The following is a 26490-nucleotide window of genomic DNA, read 5'->3' on the forward strand; positions in this document are numbered from 1 at the left end:
TTTATTTGTCTAAAAAAAATCCTGGAAGAGAAATGTGTCAGTTTAGCCACTATTGACAACCCGGTGGAGCGGCAGATTAAAAAAAAAACGAAAAAAAAAGGAAAGGTGAACGGAGCCAAATTCAATCGAGGCAATGACAGAGCGGATTTGGCTGGTCTTCGATTCTTGATCTTCCAATTTTTGCTCTACACTCGAAGTGTACAATTATAATCCAACAGTTGAGAAGGATTCGCTCAACCATTCTAACGCTCCTTAATGAGTAAATCAATCTTTGTTGCATTGTCTTTGATTAATTCGATTGAGATGATTCCTAGCCCTGGGAAGTCTACATAAGAATCATAGTGTAGACCTATCTCAATTGATCGAATTAATCAGAGACACTGCAACAAAGATTGGTTCACGCATAAAGGAGCTCTTGAATGAAAAAAAAAATCCAGTCCATATGTTAAGGTTTGCTACCAGGATTGTAAGAAGCTTTACTCTATGGCGCCGATGCTACGACTTGTGAAGACGGGTTTAAGGACGGTGGCCTAAAATCTCCTTTGATAGCAGAGTGTATATATCTGGGACGGTAGCCTAAAATCACATTCAAATCTAAGGATTTGCTCGCTACAAAAATTACAATCTCCACAAACCTCGACGCTATGGTGGTGGTTGTTGCCGCTTCTTCTACTATCTCTTTGGCTTCATCGTCGTCCTTGCCGCCCTTGTCATCTCCGAGCTATTCAGTCTATTATGAGCCTAAAAGAAATCACTTCATTATAGATGAGGAAAAAAAAAAAAAAAACCGAATAAAAAATCCTTGGGTGATTGAATGTAGTGGACTCCCTCAATGTAAGAACCCTCTTATCATTGGCATTCATTATTGATTTAATATGGTTATGTAGTGTCTTCCCTACTCTGTCTTCTGTAACCATTACTTTCTCTGCACTCAGTTGGGTTTTCAATTCAATTCACAGGTTTGAAGAGGTTGAAGATGGACTTCAATGGTAATCCGAGGATAACTTGGAAGATGGGGACTCGGGGCTGCTGTGTGGCCCCTGCCATTCCAGACCTGCCAAAACCATTCGGATGGATGAGTTTAGCTTGTAAGGCATCGAAGCAAAGAATTTTCCTTTTTTCTCTTTTTCCTTTTTCATTTAGAATATTTTGATCACCATCACAAGTTCACAACCATATATTTCTCAAGAAAATAAGAAGAAAACCATAAAGATATTAGAGGCCGTGGTCATTAATGAGACCAGTTTGGATATACTTCCTGTGTGTTATATCTATTTTCTGTTTTTTTTTTTTTTTTTTTTTTTTTTTTTTTTGTCTTGGAGGTGGACTGGATTAGTGGGTAGAAACTGGAAAGGCTCCTGAAGAAACTCAGCCACCACTCCTTCAGAATCAGTTGGACCAAAATCCAAAAGTCATCCAAATCCACAAGCTCATCTCTCTCTTTCACAGATGTCCATTTCTGCCTCTCTTCTTCCCCTTCTTATATTAACTTCCACCTTCCTCATATCACTCTGTGTCTCTCTTAACACCTATTAACAGTTAAGACATGTCTCCCTCTGCTTACCTCTCTTCCACCAGACAGTATGGGTTAATAACAGGAGACACTGTCCTACTTCGCAACTCTCACTTGCTCCAAGCACGAAGGCACCGATCGCCATTCCTCATCTCTCACCAAACTTACTTCTCCACCAGACAGTCTATGAACCTCAAACCTCAACTACCCAAATCCTCACTCCCCATATTAGGGCTTAAAAATTCCAAATTCTTCCTCCGTTCTGCAATTTTATCTTCCTTTGCTGAAGCTGAGGGTGACGAAGAAGCATTTCTGGGTAAACAAAGCCATGATGATGCAAAACCTGATCACTTGCCTGGTATGGCTAAGGCCTTCAACATCTCCTCCAGCACAGCTTCTGCAATTTCTATCTGTATAGCCTTTGCTGCTCTGAGTCTTCCACTTCTCATGACATCTTTGGGGCGCGGGTTAGCATTGAAGATTAAATTGCTTTCTTATACAACACTGTTGTTTGGGTTTTACATGGCCTGGAACATTGGAGCTAATGATGTTGCCAATGCCATGGGCACTTCTGTGGGTTCGGGTGCTCTAACACTTCGACAGGCAATGCTGACTGCAGCAGTTTTGGAGTTCTCTGGGGCACTGTTGTTGGGGACCCATGTGTCTGGCACAATGCAGTATGGAATCCTTGTCGCGAATGTCTTTCAGGGGAAGGATACGTTGCACTTTGCGGGTTTGCTTGCTTCTCTGGCTTCTGCTGGGACCTGGTTACAGGTCCATTCTGTGATCCTCTACATTTATCTTTCTTCTAGAAATAGAGAATGGAACCAAATTATTCATAAGCTAGTTAGATTAACTATCAGATAAAAAAGCTGGAACTCTTGTAGGTTATTTCCATTAGAAGTCTTTGCAGAACATTATTTGGAACTGAGACATGGATGAGCGAGAATCCCTGAAATGCCACAGGTTACTGACACCAGCTTAGATATTGTTACTTCTAATTTTGAAAACACAATTTCATTGAACACATGGTCTCTGGTTAATTTTAAGTCAACTAACAGTGAAATTCATACAGCTGCAAGATCTTACATGTCAAAGAACATCAAATATTAAATAGTGACCTGTTTCACATCTACAAAAGAGCAAATTTCAAGGATGGTTGATACTAATAAATGCTCCATACATTTTCGATAACTATGAGTTTTCAGCATTTATTAAACAAAAAATATTTTGTTAGATTCTCTGTGTTTCCAGTCCAATGCCATTGACAGATTTGCTTGACCAGGTTGCATCCTACTTTGGTTGTCCTGTCTCCACCACACATTGTATAATAGGAGCAATGGTTGGATTTGGTCTAGTCTACGGGGGAGTAGGTGCTGTATTCTGGAGTTCACTGGCTAGAGTAGCTTCGTCATGGGTCATCTCCCCTATCATGGGAGCAGCAATGTCATACCTCGTCTACAAATGCATCCGTAGGGTATGCTGTCTATCTGTGTAGGACTTCAAACCACAAGAGCTCAAATGCTCTATATTCCACAGCAGATCCTATCCACTTTTGGGAAATTGATGAAACATGGAATTTAGCATGCTAACCCTTACTATTCTTTCCTTTTCTAGTTTGTCTACAGTGCTCCAAACCCAGGGCAGGCTGCTGCTGCAGCTGCACCTATCGCTGTCTTTGTGGGTGTAACTGGAATCTCCTTTGTGGCTTTCCCCCTCAGCAAGAACCTCCCTGTGGCTCTGGTGCAAGCCTTAGCCTGCGGAACAGCAGGTGCACTCCTGGTCAGTAGGGTTATCCACAAACAGCTTGGCCACCTCCTCCTTAAGTCTGAATCATCACAAGCAGAGCCAAAAGAGGAACCCTCCCAGAATAAGAATTTTGGATTCCTCTCTGATGTTGCAGGCCCCAAGGGGACTCAGCTGGAAATTGTCTATGGTGTCTTTGGCTACATGCAAGTTCTGTCAGCCTGCTTCATGTCGTTTGCCCACGGGGGGAATGATGTATCAAATGCAATAGGTCCATTAGCTGCTGCATTATCTATTCTCCAGGGCAGTGCCGGTGGAACTGAGATTATTATTCCAATTGATGTTCTTGCATGGGGAGGGTTTGGGATTGTTGCAGGACTGATGATGTGGGGGTACAGGGTGATAGCAACGATTGGGAAGAAAATAACAGAGTTGACACCAACAAGGGGATTTGCGGCTGAATTTGCAGCAGCTTCAGTGGTTCTCTTTGCCTCAAGGATGGGACTGCCCATCTCTGCAACCCACACTCTTGTGGGAGCTGTCATGGGTGTGGGTTTTGCAAGGGGTCTTAACAGTGTGCGAGCAGAGACTGTGAGGGAGATTGTGGCTTCTTGGGCCATCACAATTCCAGTTGGTGCATTTTTTGCCGTTTTATATACATGGATCCTGACCAGGATCTTATCATATATACTTTGAGGTGTACCTCTGAAAGGAAAAAGAAAGACATCTTGATGTATTATATTAATTGCAGAACTCTCACTGGAAAATGTTTGTTTTTCTCACTGGAAGAGTAGGGAGGGACTAGAAATGAGTGAATTACCTGTAGCCACTAGTTCTTAAACTCCAAAAGATGAGGCTTTCCATTCCTCTGTGAATTAAAACTCCTCTTTCCTTTCATTCGAACTTTGTATGTTCCATAAATGTACTCCTCTCTGTACAAAAGGATCCAAGTCATATGGTATACATCTCGAGGTTAAAGAAGGCAAGGTTCTTTGTCAGATTCTTCTTTCTTCAAAATATTACATGTTCAGTAAACAGTTTCCAATGAAGGAAATCCATTTATTATTTCATTCTCTCTTAACAAACTTTCATTTTCATTTACCAAGTGTGATGGTGGTTTTCTTTCTCGTAAGCAACTGCAACCTAGATGGTACGCTGCTTCAGTTTAAACGACCACCTAAAAGATCATATAGACCATTAAGAAACTGCATTTTCCATAATCAGTGACAGATAACCCAATTGGTGCAGCCACTCCCGGTGGCAGATTTCTCTATAATTGGATGTAGAAGTATGGGACACCTACTTATTGGGAGATCTATGAGCTCAGTAGGTTCTGGGAGTTGTGTTAGTCGAAATGGGATTCATTAAATTCCAGTTACCTAATCTGAAATGTTGAAATAATTATTCTTCAAAGTATTGTGCCACAAAGGATATAGGATAAATACCATCTGTGATCTCTGTGTCCAGGTACATTATGAACACGAAATTTCAAAACCATTTGTCAGATTCTTGTAAAACTTATTTTTGGGAACATAGCTATTCGCTTAACATTTATTTTCAAATGTATAAAAACTAAGCTCTCAATACTTGTACAAATAGCAAGGAATTCCCTACTTCAAAATGAAAATACAGTTTTTTTTTTTTGGGTTGGAAAATATAAATTAGCTGAGCAGGTTAAAGGTCCATAGCCTGCACAACTTAACCGGGCATTTACATTAAGGGTTTCTGTACAAGACTACATAAACTTTCAGAACTGGCAGAAGAAGGAACTCAGGAGACTTTAAAAACCTCTCCATGCCAACCCAAATCTGAGGTACCCTTGCAATACAACTGCAACTGTTGCATTTTAATTCTTGCACTCGAATCATTCTATTGAAAGCTCAGAGTTCATTCATATTGAATTCTTTCTCCCTTCTCAATTCTCTCTGGTTGTACTGGGACAGGCTTATGAAATGAACAGTGTCTACGACTACAGCATCACTTGCAATCAAAAGATGCTTGATCTATGTGTATTCATCCTATTATCATCACTGGTGCAGGAGGATTCAATGTTTTTGAAGTATTTCAAATTGTTGATAGGTTGGGCATTATTCAAGCTATTTACCATTTTCTTCTTCATTGCTAGCTGCCTCTATCTTCATAATTTTTCCCAAGCAAGGGTTGCCTGGACTTATTTCGTACTTTTCCCTGCCAAGTAAAACTCAATATTAGCCATGAAATAGAGAGCACTGCCAAGGTTCAGAGGGATCCTTTCGGCTTTTTCCTACGTCGACTCTTTGTCTGGCTCCTATCCCAGCCATGAAGGCACATCCTTGTGCTGCTATCATACTCCCATAGACCTGACTGTACCTGCCGTTCAAGTTTCTTAATTCTCCCACTGATCCAATTGTTATGTAGAGTAACACACCCTTTCTTCATGCAGGATGCCTTCACATTTTTCTTCCGCCAAAGACCATGGTAAGCCCCATTGGGAAAGAAATTTCTGTCTAGGAAATGAACGGTCAAATTAGTTTCAGGTTCAAGGCATCTGTCATCACCTATACGATTGGACCCGCCTTCCCCGCATAATACATCATAGAAACTCGGTTGCTCAGATAAGACTGAAGTTGATGCATGCTTCACCACCTTCTCCATTGCAGCAATGGTCATGCTGTCAGAATGAGCAAAGTAGAATCCAGAGTTCAAGCGACGAGGAAGGTTTATAGGTCCTGCAAACATGGATACCAACAGGCACAGATAGAGCCCCATATTAGCGAGAGTGTGGCAAACTAAGTGAGAACTACTAAGTTTAAACATGAACTTTCACTCTAATAAATATAAACTGTGGAAATGGGCGAATTAAAATTGTCAATTCTTGAACATGATAGGGAAAAAAGATGGTCTGCCACTGGAACAGTTGGACCAGCTGCAACCACAGAGCAGCATGGCTGAAAAATATTCAACTATATAGTATCATGTTATCCATCAATCCATAACTTTTCTTCTAATACTTTACCTATTGCACATACATCATCTATACTACTATTCATAGAAAGAGAGAAATTAGTTATTGGCAAGGATGTTCTCGTTAGAATTAACACCTGTTTCATTGAATTCATCAGACTGTGCCACTAAAACAGCAGGACCGAAAGAGCGAACAAATGGCAATGGATTTTTAAACCAATAGACATCAACATCGCTCAACAGCACACTGTAACCCAACTTAAGTATTTGCAAAACCAATCTAGATTTCGCCTTAGACACCCTCTGAAAGCATTTTGTGCCAAAGTGGCAATCATTGAAGCTGATGTTAATTGGAGCCAGAGGATCATTGAAAACAGGCAACCCCTAAAAAACACATACACTATTTTAGTGCAAATAAACTATTTTAAAAACATGAAAATACAATTTCTGAAAAAAGAAGAAAATGAAGAAATCAAATGAGAACTATGAAATAGACCACATGGACAATCTACCAATGGAATGGGTGTAAACAAGCAATCATCAAGATTTAAACCCAGTTTATGGACTGTTCATGATGCCCTTCGTAGAAAAACACCAGACATTTTATGGATGACCAGTGTTCCTAAAGTTAAATCTTACAGGAAAAATATAAGGATTCAAACTTCAAATTGAAATGAAACTACGACAGGATTCCACAAGTCAGTCACAGGAATTAAGAAACTACTTTTAAAAAAAAATAGAAAATAGAATCTGCTAACATCTTGCAGACGTTAAAACCTATTGAAACAATATCAATCACAGGAAATTAGCGTTAGCAAAGTTAAAGAGAAAGAAGAGAGAGGGAACCGCAAGCTCTCAGCAGAAGAAACATTGCTCACAGTTAGGCAGAATGCCCCAACCATGGGCATCCCTTGTTGGCCAGAGAATCCTCCATTCATAGTAAATGTAAGCCAAAAAAAAAAAAAAACATTAGACAAGGTAATATGAACCCCTTTTTCCAACATATCTATTATTTAAAATCTTCCAAAAAATTTGATGGCTGTAATTACAATTGGAAGAGTCATAAACAGTTGGCCATAAAATAAAGATCCCTAAATGATGGCTGTTACATATTGGCCTTATCATCCTTCCATGTGGCTCTAATCAAAGAGGTAAAATTGCCAAAAAAATATAAGATACCCAGAAATATGGATATATAAAATTGAGGGCTCATGCATTTGTCCTAGATAACATCTTATGACATTGATTCCTATCTTAGTTCTTCCAGGATTCAATTCAAGTTGTAGGACATATCTAAATTTCAGAATTTTGGAGCATTGGTTGGATGGTTATAATATGGAGGGTACTCGTGGGAGAAAGATCATCAGAGTGGATAGTCAAAATCATCAAATTAGGTCTTCCTTGGCTTTTCCTAACCTTATGGACCACCTCACAGGTACCCTAGATTAATTTTACAGAAAATGTGACATAAAGATTTAAAAATCAACTAAACAGAAACAATAAAGAAGTAAATGGAACCAAAAGTAGCAGATAACAGTGAAGCTGATGTACCTGCAATATGGAGAACTGATAGGTTTCTTGATCAAGAGCACAGACCACAAAATTTGTGATCAGTAGCTGGCGTAAGCGGCAAACCCAGCTCATGAGCATGTCCCGGTAGCTATTTCCAGCAACTGCAAGCACAACTGTCTTATCCTTATCTGCAATTATGGAAAGCAGTGATTCTAACGAGAAGGGAAGAAACAGAGGTGTTGATAATTTAAATAGCTCCATGAAAGAGCAATCCGTAATTCTGTGCGGTGGCTTGCTACAATCCACACACTTTAATGACTCTATACATTTCTTCTCTCTCCTAGATCTTGAGATCCTTCCCTTCAGTACACTTAATGAGCTGTGCTCGCCAAAAGAATATACAGCATTTTCTACGGTGTCAAAGTAAATATAATGTCTATCACATTTTACAACTTTTACCAGATTTTTGGAAATATTAGCTCCATGGAAGTACAATGATCCATATCGTCTCCCAAGATAGGAATTTACACTGATTTCCCAACTTCTATCTTGGATATCAGCAACATTGAAACCTCTGGGAAACTTGTTAGGCCAATTTTCCAGATCAGCTGGGTAGAAACTTGAGATGGCCTCACTGGCATCAAATACAAATCTAAAATCTGATGACAATGCCTCATTTATCACCCACTGATAGTGAAGTCCCTTCCCATATAAGAAAGGAGGAAGTACTCCGGCATGAAGAGGCTGCTCTCCAGCGTTCCATGCCATGAGCATCCTCCCACCACAACTCCACTCCCGTTTTTCGGCTAGAAACTCCTGCAACTGATGGAAGAGGAAGTAAAATTTCAACAAAGCTGTTTCATTAGGAATTATCCACTTTGAATTGCAATAACTTCCTTCATACCTTCTGGAGTTTTATCCTTTCACCATCTTTTAGCCAGTGGCGTCCAGCTTCTTCCAGTTGAAACATGAAATGGGAAACATTTGGTGATGCAGCAACAAGGAGCCAATCATGATCTAGCTTGTAAGCATAGTTCAGGGTGGAGATGAAATCAGGCAGGAGAACAATCTCCGGATCAATCAGAACAGAAATGTTTGAAGTGGATACCATTGATCTTGATAGCATGGAATGGAAGAAAGGGGTACCAAGGAACCTAAAAACAGAAGCGAACAGAGCAGGAGGCTTATGATTTATTTGACTTCTTTTTTTTTAAGTTGGGAATAGAAAAATAAGGAGGGGCATTACAATTACATAATAAAAAGCATGTAGCATGACATCTGCTTCAGTTAGAAATGTTTTAGCTATAAAATAATAATATTCTTATGAAAGCACACCATCTCATCCCTTTGAATGCTGTACAGTTATTAAATCTAAAAGCGCCGCCAAAGTACCTCGGCATCTAAGTGCCTGAGGCACATGCACTTAACAAAACTACAATACTCTTCGTTTTTGGCATAATCTTGACTTCTTCGGTGCCTTGAATTTGTGTATGTGTGCATAGAAAAACCTAATCTGCTGATTGATTTGAATTCTTTAGCAAGTTAGGCAGCAAAGAGCAATAGCTTGTATGTATCCAAGAACGATGACGGACAATATAACAATTATATTGTTTCAGAATGTGTAGCATATCTTTGTTAGTGCTTTCATCTCTTTTTCACTATAAGATATATCTTTGGAAGCATACCATGCGTATTAAGTGCTCACCTTCTATGAGCTTCCATCCCTTGAAGTAACTAAGCCTATCAATTGCTCAGTTCCAAGGTCTTTCCAAAAATATGAAGTAAAAATAGGCTTGAGTTCCTTGACTAATCAAACAGCCAATGCAAAATAAATCTTCACTGGATGAATTTTCCAACAGTCATCCTTTGGAGCTGTTATATTTGTCATACCCCCCACATTGGAGATCAAAAGGCTTCACTGTATGGGAAACTTCTAAATGTCCTTGCGATTATAAGCATTTTAAATTATTCCATTTCCAAACATAGTGTTCCTTCATTTTCACCCAATTTTTTTCATTTCATCACCTTTCATGGTGGTAAATGAAAACATGTATATAAAGACTCTGCTTCTAGTTAGTATATGAATTACTTTTCAATATCAGCCTTTTAAAATGATTCCATTTCCAGCAGTATTAAGTATCTACTGTATCCTCAAATGCTAATAGCTATTCCTAGTGATCCCAATAAAATAGAATGTTACACATCTACATTCCAGGAGTAAAAAAGAAACAAACCATAATTTTCTCAAACGATCTGCCTTTAATTACAACCACTAGCAGCAGAATTTCATTGTTAAGTGTAACTGAGAGATGCTGAAGTTCCCCTAAATGACTTTTCGTATACTACATAACCTAATGATTAACCAGAGTGATTAGATCTCGAAGCTGAGAAAAGACTGCAGAACCGTCCTTAGTTATTTCCAGGTACTAACAGATTCATAACTTACAGATGAAGCATTTCCAAGCCAAAGCGACAAAAATTGATAAATGAAAAGGGCTGACGGCAATAACTGAGCACTTCATAAAAAACCTACTGAAGAGGACGATCCACTAAACAGATAATCAAGAGAAGAGATAATGGTAGTTACTTACGTGAAATCAATATTGGGTTCAACAGAAGCCCGGGAACCAAGGGTCGCTGCAAGGGAAACAAGAAATGGGTCTCGACCAAACAGAACAACCGTGACATGGGGAGACAAAGCGAGCCAGGATCGAACTGCTAGAACCTGCCTCGCCCCAACCCCTCCAATAAAGGGGCTTGGAGCAGAGAAAATAGTTATGCTGGGCCCTGTCACATCTCTTAAACCTTTCCGATACAGCTTGGGCTTTGTAATCTGATCTCTCAGGGAAGGCAACCTCTGTATAGCGAAGAGGGAGAGAGCAATCAAGAGAAACCCAGATAGCCAAACTAACCACAAACCCACCTGAAATGCCTGTTTATGAAATACATATACGTTAGTACTATTCATTTTAACGGAAGAACATAAGACATGAAGAGAAAAAAGAGCAGGAGCAAAAGGTTAGGATGAAGATGAGCTTCTTTTTGAGTCTATCGAGGAGGAATCTGACCTTGTTGTAGCGCAGAGAAGAAGCTTTCATGGTGGAGGCGAATGCCAAATTCCAACTGCCAAAAGCCAAGTACTAAGTGAGAGAATGGAGATAGAGATCTTAAGTGGGAATTTAAGATCTTAAGTGGGACTTTAACAGAAAGGGAGGAGACAAAGTTTGCAACGACCACCTCTTCAGCACTCAGCAGAGAAGCTCTCCCCGCCCAACTCGCGAGTCATGACTCATGAGTAAGACCCAAGTAGTCATCACATGTGACTATGTGAAGCTTTGCGTCACCAAGGCGTCATCAGCTTGGATTGGGTTCTCCTTCCTTTTTCCCTTCTTCCCATATTCGAATTAAAAATATCTTATCAAAAAAATAAATTAAATAATTAAAAATGGAAGCCAAATAAACACCCAACGGTTCAGAAATCATCAACTTTTACAAATATTTTCACTTTGTTCTAATAATGCAGAATACTGAAATATTTCCTTTCTAAATTTATGAATTTTAGTTAAAAACACAAACCTTTTATTATCTTATTTTTCTTGGTAAAATTAATTGAAATAAATCTGTTAACTTCTAATTTATCTTACCCATAAAATTGATAATATTTTTTCAAGTTAAATTGAGGATACATAGTTAGGGATCGAATATGAATTCAAACTTGAACTATCCATTTACATATTGCCTAATCTCTTTTTTTGAGTTTTACTCTATCCCTGATTCTCAAGATAAAACATCAAAGGATCTTCCATTGAGGCAACCCTATTAGTTGAGAAATATGTTTTGATCCTACGTACACCATTGTTCAATAGGCCACACCACTATAGACACTTTGGAAGCATCGCAACTCTGTTGTTTTCCACCATTCTTCACCAGACTTCGAATCATAAAGGGCTTTGATTCTTTAGTCAACGAGGGTCGTATTACCGTCCATTGGTCCCTTTCGAACCTTCTAGACCCCACACTCCGACCTGCCACTCCTAGGGTAAGCCGGCCCCGCCTTCTCTCTCTCTCTCTCTCTCCCCTTTTTTAATCTCTCTTCCGTCCTTCTGGTAGTGTCCACCGTGACTTCTTTTCCAAAAATAATAATAATATATTTTTTCAATATTTTAAATTAAAATTGGATATATTTTCGTAATATCGTTTTTTAATGGCAAAAAACACATTAATTTCTAAAAAAATAGAAAAAAGGCGCATATTTCTTTGTTTACAGCCATTCATGCTCGTAAGCCACCTGGGTTCGTCATATCTTCTACCCCCCCCCCCCCACTCTCAAGTCTTCTTTTTCTTATCTAGGATTATTGCTCCATCTCAATCTCCTCCCCGGGGCCATACACTAGAATTTAATCTGTTTCATATCTTGAGGTTTTGCAATGAAAGCTGCAGCTTACAACTGAAAATTTACAATTTTCAATCCCAATAGTAATAAGGTCACTGGCATCAACAAACAACCCGAATATAACACCCAAACATGCTATTCCCTCAGTAAAGCATTACACAACGATATGGTATTCTGCTACTGCCCATGCCATGCACCAATTGCCATAAAAGTTACAAAAAACTGAAATAGAGCATCAAGAGGCGCAAAGCAACTAGTCTTCTCAAACAATCACAATGCGCTGGCAGGAACTGCAAACCATGCTGACAATTCTCATTCAAAGTAGAAACCTGCACTCCTCCGAATGCGCAAAAAGCCAGTCTTTCATTACCAAAATTCTCAGCTGAGAAGTTTGGGAAAACATAATGGCCTCTCACATCATATCATCCAAAAGTAGAATTCCACATCATCTCCTTCTCCGGACTGGAGAATTGGACCTCGACCTCTTTCCCCTGCAATAAAATGAGAATGAAGTCTCAACAAAACAAATTTCCATCATATATCCTGAACTCTTATGCTCTTCACCTGAGGTGTTTACTGTTATGATGCATGTGTATGCCTCAAAACTTTTGCAATACAATCTAAAACTAGACTGTTTGGCAGCATACCTGGTGATCTCGAGAGAAGAGTAAGGGGAATGCCTGCGTTGAGAATGCTTGCTATGTGGAGACCGCGAAACTTGTCTAGAGATAAAAACATCCATCATACTGACATGGTGAGTTTAAAAAAGCACAACTGATGCCAACTTTAAAGCCATACTTGATAAGAACCTACCTGATTGCATACATTTCTCTGCTTCCATTAACATAACATCTTATAAAACTAAGTACAGACAAATATTCCCAAAATAAATGAGAAGCTGTCAAACCATAACAACGATTTTTTTTTTTAATTAAAATAAAGATAGGGAGTGCTTTTGCCGAACCCATACTAAAGGGCCATCTAAAAGGTTAAATAAGACATCCACATTGTTATTATTAAATGAAACAAACTACTTGAACCAAAGTCACCGCTGTCAATTCCATAACTACCAAAATCATTTGGGATGTAGACAATCTTTTGGTGATTTTAGAGTTGAGCAAACAAGCTTCACCAAAGAGAACCTAATATCCTGCCAATCGTTAGCCATATGGTAGAAGTAATGCCACACAAATGTTGGGTTGAACAGGAAATTTTCATCATCCAGCCTTCTGTAATTAAGAATTATAGATAAACAACCATGAAGAACAAGGTTGATGTCATCATCCAAAAACAGTGATAGTCATAGACATCAGGGAGAAAAGGTGCTGCATAGTTCCATCTCAATCACGTGGAACATCTTTATAACGTATTTAGCAGATAGCTAAAGGATATTGGATTCAGGCACTTTACCTTTAGTGTACATCAATTTTGATGTTGAGGTCATCTTGCATGCTTCTGATTTACCATATTAGCTCCTCAATCTTTATAAGAAAAGGGCACACTTGTTTTACATTGTTATATATTTGATAAAAGCAACTCACCAGATTTTGCCACTGCATTTTTCTTTTTAAATCATTAAGTGACCATTCTAGTTTTCAGCTCCGTAATTCCAGTTTTATTGCTTTAAACAAATTAACAAATTAGAATTTCATGGCTTCAAGGCTCAGAACTAAGGAAGCAAAGAATAAAAAGAAATTCATTGCCACGTGGACTAGGAATCATATTCTAAAATAAAATTCTGTGGAACTGGTTGCTAAAAAACTCTAAATTAATTTTTTTTAACCATAGAACAGAGAGCAAAGATGCCTTTTAGCATTGGCAACATTCAAAACTTCACATCTCACACCCAGAGCATAACTTCACATCTCACACCCAGAGCATGCTATCAACAGAAGATTTGTAAAATGCTTACTACCAATGGACGTTCTAGGCAAACAACAGTTAATGAAATATCAATAAAAAATTAGGAATGCAAATGAAATTAAAACCTAAGCAACTTCTTCAAAATTTATCTGTATAATTAAATTACTAATAAAAAGAAAGTAGTTACATTGTCATGGCCTTGGATAAGATAGATTAATTCAAAGAATCACATGAAACGGGAAAATGAAAAGGAGAAAGGATTCAGGATTCAGATATGACAGGTTTTGTTTTCTTTGATTGGTGAACTGTCTTTCACCACATGGAACAATAACATGCTGATCAGTATAGGCTATCCTCCAAGGGACTCTTAGACTGGAGTGCCCCCGTAACATGCAAATCAGCAACAATTGTGTATTAGAATTGTTCCACACATGTTGTCTCTGTAAGCTTCTATTGTTTTTAAATCACACAAGGGAAATAAAGTGGGAACTCCATTTTGTTGCCAATAGTTGTCACAGTGCCAAGTTGAGTCATGGCCGTTGAAAGGTGCCTTGGTACCAAGGAAAAAGCCATATTTGAGGAAAACATACTCCATTCCATGTGCTGATAACAGTCCCAAGTATGATCTCTTCTTCCTCCCCCCCCCCCCCCTTTATGGACTAAAATGGTCTGGGTGCCTTAGTGCCCAGGCATCACCTTGTATTTATGTTGTCGCCACATCACAGTCCAGTCGCACAAAATTGGTACAGTGGGACAAGGTGCCAAGGCATGTAGTTTTAATTGGTTCTATCACCTCAACTACCACATGTGAAAACTGAAAACCCTGTATTAACACTAATATAACCCGATATATTTAAATCGGTAGCCTCAGCTCAAAATAAATATTTTAAAGGAGAGAAAAAGTACCTCCTCCTAGACCGCGTAGGTGATGGTGACAAACTGCGTCTTTTTGTATGCATCTTCCTGCAGTAGACAACTGATTATGAAGATAACTGAATAACTAAGAGAAGGAAAAAAAAAAGTGGATAGAGATATTATCTCAAGTTATGAACCTTTGGCCAGACCCTTCAGAAACTTCATCACTTGAATCACTGCAACGGGCACCAGCTGAATTGTCCTTACTATTTCTACCCCTACTGCTAACTGAGGAGGAACGCTGTTTCTTATGCCTGCCAGAGTCTCTTTCAGATTTTAGTCTTGATCTATCTCCCCTCTCATCTCTTGCCCGTTCTCTTTTCCTATTATTATCTTCTTTACCACTTGGCCTTTTAGTTTTCTCAGTTTCTTTCCTGTCATCCTTGCTGTCAACATGAGAAGAACTTTTTCTCAAATCAGATTCCTTTGTTTTTTTGTCAGACTTAGCACCTCGATCTTCAACTCTCTCTTTCAAGGCACTGCGGTCATCTGCCTTTTCCTTTCTTGCATGCCTTTCATCTCGTCTCTTAGAATTAGCATAATCAGGATGTCTCTCATGTGTTCTGGTTTTATTGGTTTCTCCCTCTTTACCAAAGTCTTTACCCACAGAACCACCATCATGTCCATTTTTGTCCGACTTTTTTCTGGTTTCTCCACCATTAGAATCATCTGGCACTGACTTCTTAAACTTAGTGTTTCCAGGCAACAACTCAGGTTTTATAGTTTCTCCTTCTCCAACAGCATTCTTTGACTCAAAAGCATCTGAATGCACCATCTTTTCAGCGTCAGCATTGATCTTATCTTCTCCTACCACCCTGAGAGCAGAGGTTTCATCATTCTCATGATCCAATCCTTCACCCAGTCCATTCTCTATGGCTCCATGTCGTCTAGTTCCATTTTTATCACTCTCAACATTTGCTCGACCTTCAATGGGCCCTTCAATTTTTGAACTGCCATTTTTTACTGAGTCCGGAACATCATCTGCGAACTTACCATTGGTTAATTGCAGACGTGAATCTGTTTGTTTAGAATATGGCACAATGGAGCCTCGGTTTTCATCATCATCATCATCATCAGAGGCATAACTTGCAAGACCCAATACATCAGCTGGAGAGCTGGAAATAGATTTTCCACTAACATCATCAGCTTCAGCTACCTTGGTCTTAACTGGAACTAGACCTTTAGCGGAAGCCTTGAGGCTTGGAACTACTGGAGAAGATGCTAACACCTTATGATTTTGTGGGGAATAGCCATGATCAACTGGAGAACAGAGACTAATATCATGCAAAGCGCTACATGGGAAAACCATAATGAACTAGAACAATTCAACTATTGAAGCGAATAAAATAACTATGATGCTCTGTGTACCTTCAACTGACAGATCATCTTCACTGAGAACTTTTGTAGCAATTTCGTCGAAAAGCTCATCAGTGACCTGCTCAAAAAACAAAAACTTCAGCATCATGGAAGATATTGTAGTATAAGACAGGGATCCAACAATCCAATCTCAAGTTAGTACAACCTTCAAAAGAACTTCAGTCAAAACGCGCTTTATTTCCTGATTGATTGCAGCTGTTCTTGCTGCTTCCACATCATCCTGTATGGAAAGCAAATAACAGGTGACATTGATCATATATGTAATTTTTCTCAGAGTGCCATATGAGACAAAGTGATGATAATATGTCATGGTAAAAGAACTCCATTAGACTACTTTATGAGGCCAATAAGGGGATTTCCCTATTCACATAAGAGCATCATAAAGAATGGTAGTAAAAAAACATATGACCATAAAGGAAGGTGAAATAACCTCGTCATCATCCTCATCTTCAGTTGACCTAGAAGAATCAACACTTCTGTTGTCTGCCTGATCACCTTTCTTGTAAGATCTGTCAACACTTTCATCACCAACAGATTGAAAAGAATCCTCTTCTGGATGCTCTTGAACAGAGCTAGGGATAACAGCCTTCTTAATTATTTCCTCTCTGAGCCAATTGGGTACCGAAGCCTGAAATTTTACACAAATTCAAAATTCCCAATTAAATAAAAAATTATCAATAATAAGTATTTTTTTGTGTGGATAGGTAGGGCCCAAGGAGAGTTGAACTCATGACCTCTTGTGAGGATTTGGTCCTTGCCAACTGAGTTACCCCCTTGGGGTTAATCTAAGTATTTGTAATGCAAGAAATAAGAAGAATCTCTATCTTGAACTCTGGTAGAAGGTTTGACCTTTTTGGGGCGCTCAGAAACATTAAGAACCCCATTTGCATCTCCAGGGAAGGCTCTTGTAGGATGAACTGCAGCTCCAGCACCAAGGCCAAAGGGAGTACCCACAGTTGAAATGGGAGGCCGAAAGCTTGGTCCAGGAATTCTCCCAAAGATTGGTGCAGAATGACCAGTAACAGAAGGTGCAACAAAAGAAGGTTCAAACTGTAAATGAAGCAGGTATCAGCATTTTCACGCCAAGGCTCTATATATCCAGGAGTACACACATGTAAGAAACAGATACCTGTGCCCCTGATGGAACTGGAGGATATGCCACTCCTGTAGCAGCTGGTAAAGTCCAAGCATGAATAGAAGGCACAGCAGCAATAGGATCCACACTGCCCAAATGTCCTGCTGGATCAGGATGCGTGTAACCAGCTTGGGGATGTTGATCATTCTCACGAGTAAACCTCGGTGCAAAATCCAGAGGCAGATCACTTGGATCTGCTGTAGCATCAGTAATTTCATTCTCATACGTAAAATTAGGGTGTTCTGCAGAAGATGATCTACCTATAGCCGGCAAGATTGGCTGCAGACGGTGCTGTCCCTCATGAGCTGATGATTTGGGCAAAGGTGACTGCTGATACACCTGCTCAATTTGTTCCGCAGTCTCCTCTTTACCTGTCGTCAAGAGTACAAAGTCAAAGGCTAAATATTCCAAATAGGACGCACATATCAGAGTCCACTCTCTTCAGGACCCACGTAGACGATCTTTTACCATCTGCATGGCATGGACTCTGTTGCAACTAAATATCAAGAAACTCACATCAACAACCAGATTTGTACACATTTTGAAACCACTCCCATCCCACCCCCCTTAAAAAAATCTCCATACGACATTCTTCTATTTACAGACTTTATTAAATCAAAAGAATGGGCCTGCGAATGAAGATACAAGATGAACCTCATATCCACAAGGGAACTGGACAAACGCAACAGACAACAAAAAATACTCGGGCGATAACAATCCATATACTGCACCAAGCCAACTAATGAGCTAGAGACTAGATGCAAAAATCTAGGTCTCCACATGAATGGGATGCTGCTATTGCCACAATGAGCACAAAAATTCTTCATCATAGCAGGATTTTTTCATTTCTCATCTTGAAGAGCTAATAAAAATCTTAGTTGTTCTATTTCTCTACCCAAACATCTGTTCCTCTCCCCTTGTATGATCCATATAATATATTTAATTTCCATACTGTAAAAAAATTGGTTTCCGCAACCCCAAATATGGGGAAGTAGAAGCTAGGTTTGTCATCACCTACAAAGCATATCACAGATCACATATTCAGGGCAAACTTCCCAAACCTTATATTTTGGGCAGAAAGAGGTTTCGAGATCACCATATGAGGGGTGGTAGGCTTTGGAAAAGGCCTAATCTGTCAGCCACCCATCCATAAGATGGTGCGTCTAGGCACTGGAGGGAAATGGAAATAACAAGGCAACACCAACAAGGAGCCGTTGCCTAGGTGACCAAGGCACCCTTCCAGCAAAGGTGGCCCGGAAGCCTAGGCAACGCCTTGACAATTATGATAGACGGGAACCAAGAAGAAATATTTAAGAGAAAAATACTCCATTTCCAGGTGTAAGGATCAAGTTCTCATATCTCGGTTAAAAATGCAGTAAATACATCATATGAAAAACAGGGCAAGCAGTAATGGCCCTGATTTTGACCCCTTGCATAGCCCAAACCTGAAACCCCATTCCATCCCTAATGGTTCAAAATGATGCACTTATGACCAGTCTATCTTTAGTTCTTAAAAAGAGAACAAAGGCAAGGAATTCCTAAAACAAACTACAAGGTTCTTTTCTTACCCAAGGCGTACCCAGTGCAAGAGGCTCCCGCCACTGTAGGGTCTGGGAGGTTCATAATATATGTAGCCTTACCACCACTTTGCAGAAAGGCTGTTTCCCAACTCAAATCGCGACCACTAGCCTTACCGTTGCATCGAGGTCCCACCCTTAGGTTCTTGTCTTACCATATCATCCATAGAAAAAGAAAGAAGAAAAGAACATACTCAAGCCCACATGTATATCAGTTTGATGTAAATGTTGCAGTTTTAATGATGAACACATTTCCAAAACCCTTGGGAAGCATTCAGTGAAATTAGTTTCCATTTTTAATTGTGTGCACAACCAATTGGTTCTAAGTTGCACAGTTTGTAACGGTTAAACAACAGAGTCACAACATCTTTATGTGCTAGTAGACTTCTGGCAACTGAAGAAAAGAGCTGTTATATATAAAATCACGCATAGTTAAGACAAAGCGGCATTGTCTAAAACAAGATAACCATTGACCAAAAGAAAGAAAAGTAAAATTATCAAAACAAATACAATGATAGGAGAAAGAGGCTTAAAACTATTAAGTAGAACAAAAGAATGTGCTCCAAGCCTCCAATCCTCATAAAGTTTCTTGGTTTAACCTCTATGGCCAATGTGGCAAGCCAGTTCATTACAATAATAGGACACAAGGAACACATTGTATAGGCAGGAAACCAGAAGATATTTATCCTTGTGGCACATCCTACCACAAGAAACACCACGCCAAACGCTCCATGAGCAAACTTATTTTTGTACATTCTCAGGTCTAACCTTTCGCTGGGCTTTTGTCCCTTCGCCTATAGGCAGCTTCGCTATCGCTAATGACTTGGCATAGAGATATCTCCGTGTAGTTGTCAGCCTTCTCCAGAATGACTATTAAATAGTGGTCAGCCTTTTGAATGCCTCCTTCCTTACTTTACTGAGAAGCTTTTCACGACTATAAAGGACAAGGGGCTGTTCACCTTTGGAAACTTAGCTACTTACTACTCAATACAAAAGTAAAGGCGAACGACATTCTATTGTACAGCTACTTCATAGAACAACAATAGCCGTACTGTACTACTTACCCAAGGATAGATTTTCACACTAACATTTATAACTTCAAAGATAGGCCCAACCTGCATCATCGACCCTAAAATTGATGTAATGCATATAAATGAACCTAACCACTGAATCCCCAGTGATCGCACCAAACATCTTTTGAAAGCTAGTGAAGATCAAGTTTCCAGAAATGTTGTGAGTAGTGTCATCCACACTCGGTAATCATAAGTACACATTCCGTTATAATTGATAAATAAATTTCACATGAAATTCATAGAGTTATACTCAGCATACCAGCATAGTACAAGTCACAAGAACATTTAAAAAAGAAACTAAGGACAAAGATTCCTTCACCAGGTGGTGAAGTTCACCACTCCATCCTAGGGTTCACAAACCCTATAGGGTTTCAGTATCTTCCCAATAAACCCTCATGATACCCCTAGATGCATTTAAAAAGCACCCATGGAAGTATGGAAACTCGGTCCAGAAACTAAGAACTTAGAAATTCTCAAAAAGAATAAAAACAAGCATATATGTCCGCACGACTATCTTTGTCTCTTTGTGATTTTTCTAACAGCAGCGACAAAAACTTGCAGATGCTATAGCTGCCAATTTTGATCCTAATAAAACCCCTCACGAAATTAATTTAAATAAAGGCTCCTTCTATTTGTCACTACGAAGAGTAAAGTGAATTGCTTCACTATGACTTTTTTGCCCATGCTTTTCATTGATTTATTCAACTTATTGTGAACAGAATAGAAATTTGACAAACCAAGAACACTGTACCAAATCCCTAGGAATCTTCCTCTCCCCTCCCTGCCCTGCCCTTTGCATTTCCCTCCCAATTCCCACACTCTCCCACCATCCTCCCCTAACCTCTGTTCATGTTGCCACCCCCTTTTCCTCAGCCTCCTCCCACCCTCTGTACTCCACATGGAACTCGACATGAATACTCCAAATACTAAGATCCAAAGAAGTTAAAAGTAACACTCCTCATAGTGCATTCGTTATGATTTAAAAAAAAAGAAAAAAAGAAAAAGCCCAAAGATCCAAAATAAAATCAACTGTACAATGGGTTGCAGAGCATCACTCGAGTACCAGCAACCCATATAAAAATCAACAATAACCGAAATGATGAATTTCTCTTCGGTCTTTTAACCCAGTGGATCTCGTTTGCTCCCGAAGACTCTGGATCCACTTCAACCAGAATCGTTGCCCGACCAACAGTTCATTCTGTTTTGACCTCATTCGCTGGGGAGTTTTGAGCTCTGTCCCTATCTGAAGCACATATCTCTGTATGTTTGACCCCTCTGCACCTGGATTCAGATTCAGGAAATTGATCGAACAATATATTTGCATAGAATATTTCACATCATTCCATCGATCAAGGGGTATCAGATCAATTTTAAATGAATAAAAAAATAAGGAATGTCTAAAGAGCCGATCATCGTGATCCCTTAGGCATCGAACTACCAGTATGTGCAGTATCAACAACATCAACAATTCTTTGTGGGACAAAACTCATATCAGGCAGGAGCCATCCCTCCCAATGCCATTTTCAACGATTCAAAATGATTCCCTTGCAGCAGATCATGTTTAGGGATACTCTTTGGCGTGGAAGCAGGGGCAGGAGAGGTGAGGATGGGGAGGGGGCAGTCGTTCACTTCGTCAGCTGCATCATTGGTCTGTGGAATTTCGTGTTGTTTTAGCAATCTTTGGATCACCAACTTCAAAGCTGGGCGGCAGGGGAGGGGTGCGGAGACATGGGGATCTTTCACTTTGGTGTGGAAGCAAAGCCATGGCAGAGGGGGAAGCAAAGAGTGTACGAGGGAGGGGGAGCCATAGCTGCTGAGGGAGGGAGGGAGGGAGACCTGGGCAGAGATTTGGTACAATAATACTAGTTTGTGAAATTCCTCTCTCCACCTTGAACACGTTGAACAATATGAATGAAAAGGATGGGCAAAAATGTCATAGTGAAACAATCGTTTTCACTTGCCATCGTGCTGTGTAAGATTACCCTTAAATAAATCTAGGCCAAAATGAAAAGGTATGATATTTTCTTTTCCATTCAAAATATCCACTATTGATTAACGAACAAGTGGTGAGGTACAAAGAAAAGGGAACCACCTTAGAGTAGCCATGAGGAGTTATAAGGAAATTGAGAATGGCATCAAAGGAAGAAATTTTTATCATAAACAATGATGTGTGTGTGTATGTGTGTGTGTGTGTGTGAGAGAGAGAGAGAGAGAGAGACCAGAACCAAGCTGCTAGGCACAGCACAGATTTCATAGACAAGGGATTCACAGAGACAAATGAAGTCACACAGATTAGACAGAAACCACACTGAAGTTCACAGGTTAACATGCAACGCAACAGTTGCTTATGAAATAAGAAATTAAGAACAATGCCAGAATATTAACTTGTATCTGCCATCCCATAAGGTCAAGCGGAATAAAATCTGCATAAAAGTAACAAGGGTCACTTGGCAACAACTCCAGGTTTGGGAGCTCAGTCTTGGCCAATTTGATGATTCACGACTTCTTTTTTCCCTCTTTTTTCTTCTACTACTTATATGTTTAATATCACTTTGTGATAGAGCCGGGCCTTTTACCCTTATTATTCCTTGATTTTGCCTGAATCATGAATTGCATGTTCATTCTTTCATTGGATTCTATATTAATGTACTATGCTGATTCTTAACTACTACTCTGTTAATCTGTTACACCTAGTTCAGCACCCTTGTGTTGCATTTACAACTCTAAAAGATTGTGCAAGCTTCATTCATGTTTGTTTTTTTCTTAGCATTGTTAAATGCTACACAATTCTTGATAGTCGAATGTGCATACTTCATTCATGTTTGAAGTATAAGGTTGTATTGTAGCAGTGGCTATTAGGTATACAAGATCATTTTGATATCCTTACCAGCTTGATCAACAGATCATTTTGATTTCCTTACCTGCTTGATCGTCACCATTTTATTTTATTCATGGTGCCCTAAACCCTTCTCTGTAGAATATGTTGTAATTATATGCCTTGTAATGTTGTTGCTTTGATGGGCTGTTAATTTATTCATGGATGTGTAGCTTTAATGGGCTATTGCTAGATATAAAGGATACAGGTGCCAAGGCAACGCCTAGTCGGGTGCCTTGTCGCCTAAGCGCTTAGGCGGCCCTCCAACACCTTGGGTCACCTAGGCGCCTTGACAATTCTGATCAGCACCGTATCAAGGACAGTCCATTTAGTGAACTTTGCTAATATTACATGGTATCCAATTCACGTATTGGACACATGTAGGCACTTCATTGTCTCCATTAACACTGCTTAAATCTAGTTACTTTTTGAAGGCACACTAACATGATCTAAATTACATCAGAAAACATCTGGCAACATACAAAACAAATTGGGCAACTCTCACGTTTAGGTTTTACAAAGTCCTTGCCTCATATCAGTGTCAGATATACATTATAAAGCCCCAGCAAAGATTAAAAAAGGTAACCTTACCAATATATGAAATACCTGAACCTGGAAACACCACAAATCAACTCAAAATAGGCATGGATTTTTTATTCCTCGATACTTTTTTTTTTTAATTCAAAATGTTGACTATATGCATAAAATTTGTTCCCCAGCCAAACCTTCGATTCTAAATCTTATCTGGTAAAACTTTATGAGAATTCATAATTAGAAAAAGAAAACCCATTAACAAATATAAAGAAGTGCAAGCACTTCATGATATTCTCAGCAGAAGATAAGAAAGGATTATGAGGCCACTAGTTATTGCAGCGATATCTTTGGCACCATTGGCATGACAGAATTTCAAGGTTTTAAGTATTCAACTTGAAAAATAAAATGCCCTATACAGATAATTGACAAGTGAAATCACAATTCACTTTATGAAGCAACCAAAAGAAAGAAACTGCTATGTACCATTCATCATAAACTGGATAAGGAACCAAGAACCAAAAAGCATAACAGAACAATATAACAGCAATGAACCTATAGATTACAATTTAATATTGATGGCAATGCAAAAGGCGTGTTAATATTGAACAGCATAAAGCTGAAACTTGGCAAACGCGCAAGAGACATTCAAATTCAAAACCAATGATCTTTGTTAATGGATTGGTTTTGCCAGTCTAAAGAATTTACATGTATAGTTAACAAGAACAACCAAGTTTGACAGCAGTAAGTCTTGAGCACAAGCTTCACATGCAAATTCAAAATGCTAGTGAAGCATTACCTTGTACAGAAGAATAACTAGAAGGTACCTCCTGCTGATAAATGGATGAGCCTGTAGGAGCACTCCCTTGATGAGAAAATACAGGATCTGAATCTGAAAGCAAAGCTCCATCTCTAGTAGTATATGAGATATGCCCATCTGAAACATAAGAAGGTTGTCCAGAGCCAAAGGATGTCGACTCCTGCAGATGATTTACTGGGGACCTATGAAGATTTGTGCCAGATACAGGAAACTGTTGATGGCTCCATGCAGGAAGTGATGACTGTTGCATTTCCATATAATGAGGGTCAACAGTCGGTTGATACTGATCATGGTAAACATTGTTGTGCTCTTCCAGTCTTCCAGATGGAGGAAATTGTGACTGTGAATGCTGATTTTCCATGGCAGCTTTGGCAGCTGCCCATTCTCTTGCCTTGGCAGCCCAGTCTTGCTCATTGCTATGAGGAATGTTACTGTCTGTTCAAGAAGTCCATGGAAAATCAAGCCAAACTATATTGAACTTTGAAGGAAAAGAATTATTACTACTCCATTAAAATAGGTACAAAATTGTACCCAAAAGAAAAAAGAATAGGTACAAAAAGTGGGCTAAGTAGGCAAAGAAGTTAAATCACAAATGCAAGGAAAATGCAAACATATGCAGATGAATACCAAATGCAGGAACAAATGCCAAATATTGTCACGCTTGGCAACATCGCTGACATAGTACAAGGAAAGAAAGAAAGTGTTGGTACGCTACTACATTCAGTAGATATGTTTCCATTCCATCTTGTAATTAATTTATGGTAAATATAGCTGTATCACCAATTGACAGCTATCCTTCACTTTTTAGTAAGACATTGTCATTCCGCTTGCTCAAAAAAAAAAAAAAAAAAATGAAAGATTGTTTCAATACATATAAAGTAAAGGATGATTTCCTCTGAAACGGAAGTAAGAAATTTAATCACATCAAGAACAAGAAAGTTACACTACAGAAAGAGAACCATCTGATTCTATCTCCAGCTCGCAAGTTAACAAGTATCTATGTTTAAAATCTATATATTTAACAATAAGTAGACATGTAAATAATCAAGCAAAGTCAACAAGTGAATAAAGCAGTGGTCAGAGAAAAGAAATAACTGACCTGAATATTCCCAACCTTGATGGTGAGCCCAGCTCGTATTTCCCCATGTCTGCTAGCATTTACAAGCAGAAGAACTTAAATACATGAAACACGTATTGGCATGCGGAAGTTATGAAACACATGAGGAAGGAATAAATTACATCTACCGAAAGTCACATTATATTGAAGGATTAAAGTAATCAAATATAAACGAGCAAGGAACATCCTAGCCAAAGACCAGGAAAAGCGCCTAACCCTAGCTCTAAGGGTACACAAGCAATCTATCATTCAAACCCTATTTTGGAGTTGAAACAAAAATCGCTTCCTCCAGGCTCCAGCAAACTCAATAACAAGCAACAAAGTGTAGTAACCAAATTACAAAACACAAAATCAGAATCGAGTTGAAGTTTTATTAGAAACCCTAACAATTATAAATGAATAAGAGAGGGGGGTAAGCAAACAATTAACAATTTTTTACGATAAAAGGAGAGTATGAACTCATTACCTGGTTGGACGGAGGGTAAGACTGAGGGACCTGAGAAGCGTTAGGATAGGAATGAGGAAGATGAGAAGGAGGTGGAGGAGGAGGCAAGTGGCTTCGAGGAGGAGGGGGAAGGTACTGATTGTTATGGGGATGCGCAGAAAGATAACCCGGTCCGGCGTGTTGATGGGGTTGCAAAGGGTAAGCAGAAGGAATGTGGTGATGGTCGGAATGAGTAACCCATGGCGTCTGTTGTGGTGGAGGAGGAAGAACTTGCGATGTGTGGTACTGAAACTGCGAAGAATACCAAGTTCCTTGAGGCGGTGATGGTCTCAGCTGAGGATCGGCCATTGGAGGTGTTTGTTGTTGTGGTGGAGGTGGTGGTGGTGGTGGTGCTCTCATGAACCTGTGATGCTGTTGAAGGGCATCCATCTTGGATGATATCTTCCCTGCGGAAGGGTTTGGGTGTTCCGCTTCCGACTTCCCAGATGACGGCAACAAATTGGAGGCGGTGACGGTATCTGTCCGCTGGAGATAATTAGGAGCGACCCCTCCGATGCAGAGAGAGAGAATAACGAAGGAACAGAGCTACGACTACGCGGCGATGCCCTTGATTGGAATCAGTCTCGACTCTTTGCTAACTCCTCGATTCCTCGTT

The 26490-nt window shown here is 39.5% G+C and overlaps 2 protein-coding genes across 3 annotated transcripts; one reads left to right on the forward strand and one right to left on the reverse strand.

Annotated features, from left to right (window-relative positions):
- Positions 1-4336, forward strand: LOC122075765 (inorganic phosphate transporter 2-1, chloroplastic-like). 2 transcript variants are annotated; one of them, XM_042640917.1, is made up of 5 exons: positions 1-834; positions 960-1088; positions 1323-2287; positions 2799-2990; positions 3131-4336. In XM_042640917.1, the coding sequence occupies exons 3-5, from the start codon at positions 1547-1549 to the stop codon at positions 3953-3955; spliced, it is 1758 nt and encodes a 585-aa protein (XP_042496851.1). In that variant the 5' UTR covers positions 1-834; positions 960-1088; positions 1323-1546; the 3' UTR covers positions 3956-4336. The 2 variants fall into 2 exon arrangements, with proteins under 2 accessions (XP_042496851.1, XP_042496852.1); XM_042640918.1 differs by having other exon boundaries at positions 1-1088.
- Positions 4337-4780: 444 nt separating this feature from the next.
- On the reverse strand, positions 4781-26490 carry LOC122075182. Its single transcript, XM_042640127.1, has 18 exons — positions 25857-26490; positions 25373-25421; positions 24253-24708; positions 17392-17768; positions 17112-17312; positions 16693-16890; positions 16408-16482; positions 16254-16320; positions 15023-16145; positions 14877-14933; positions 12556-12829; positions 12324-12436; positions 10783-10837; positions 10306-10646; positions 8619-8868; positions 7754-8536; positions 6340-6586; positions 4781-5967 (listed from the first exon to the last, which is right to left on the reverse strand). The coding sequence occupies exons 1-18, from the start codon at positions 26262-26264 to the stop codon at positions 5498-5500; spliced, it is 5544 nt and encodes a 1847-aa protein (XP_042496061.1). The 5' UTR covers positions 26265-26490; the 3' UTR covers positions 4781-5497.

The sequence above is a fragment of the Macadamia integrifolia genome, chromosome 4 (genome assembly GCF_013358625.1).
Source record: "Macadamia integrifolia cultivar HAES 741 chromosome 4, SCU_Mint_v3, whole genome shotgun sequence".
Taxonomy (NCBI): Eukaryota; Viridiplantae; Streptophyta; class Magnoliopsida; order Proteales; family Proteaceae; genus Macadamia; species Macadamia integrifolia.

What these genes read in the sequence shown, in the direction of transcription:
- LOC122075765 (XM_042640918.1), top strand. Translation starts at nt 1,547, where the DNA reads ATGTCTCCCTCTGCTTACCTCTCTTCCACCAGACAGTATGGGTTAATA. An exon ending in CTGCTGGGACCTGGTTACAG is followed by an intron (nt 2,288 to 2,798) that starts GTCCATTCTGTG and finishes TTGCTTGACCAG; the next exon opens with GTTGCATCCTACTTTGGTTG. An exon ending in TCTACAAATGCATCCGTAGG is followed by an intron (nt 2,991 to 3,130) that starts GTATGCTGTCTA and finishes TTCCTTTTCTAG; the next exon opens with TTTGTCTACAGTGCTCCAAA.
- LOC122075182 (XM_042640127.1), bottom strand. Translation starts at nt 26,264, where the DNA reads ATGGATGCCCTTCAACAGCATCACAGGTTCATGAGAGCACCACCACCA. An exon ending in CTTACCCTCCGTCCAACCAG is followed by an intron (nt 25,422 to 25,856) that starts GTAATGAGTTCA and finishes AAATGCTAGCAG; the next exon opens with ACATGGGGAAATACGAGCTG. An exon ending in CTTCTCTGCGCTACAACAAG is followed by an intron (nt 10,647 to 10,782) that starts GTCAGATTCCTC and finishes TTTCATAAACAG; the next exon opens with GCATTTCAGGTGGGTTTGTG.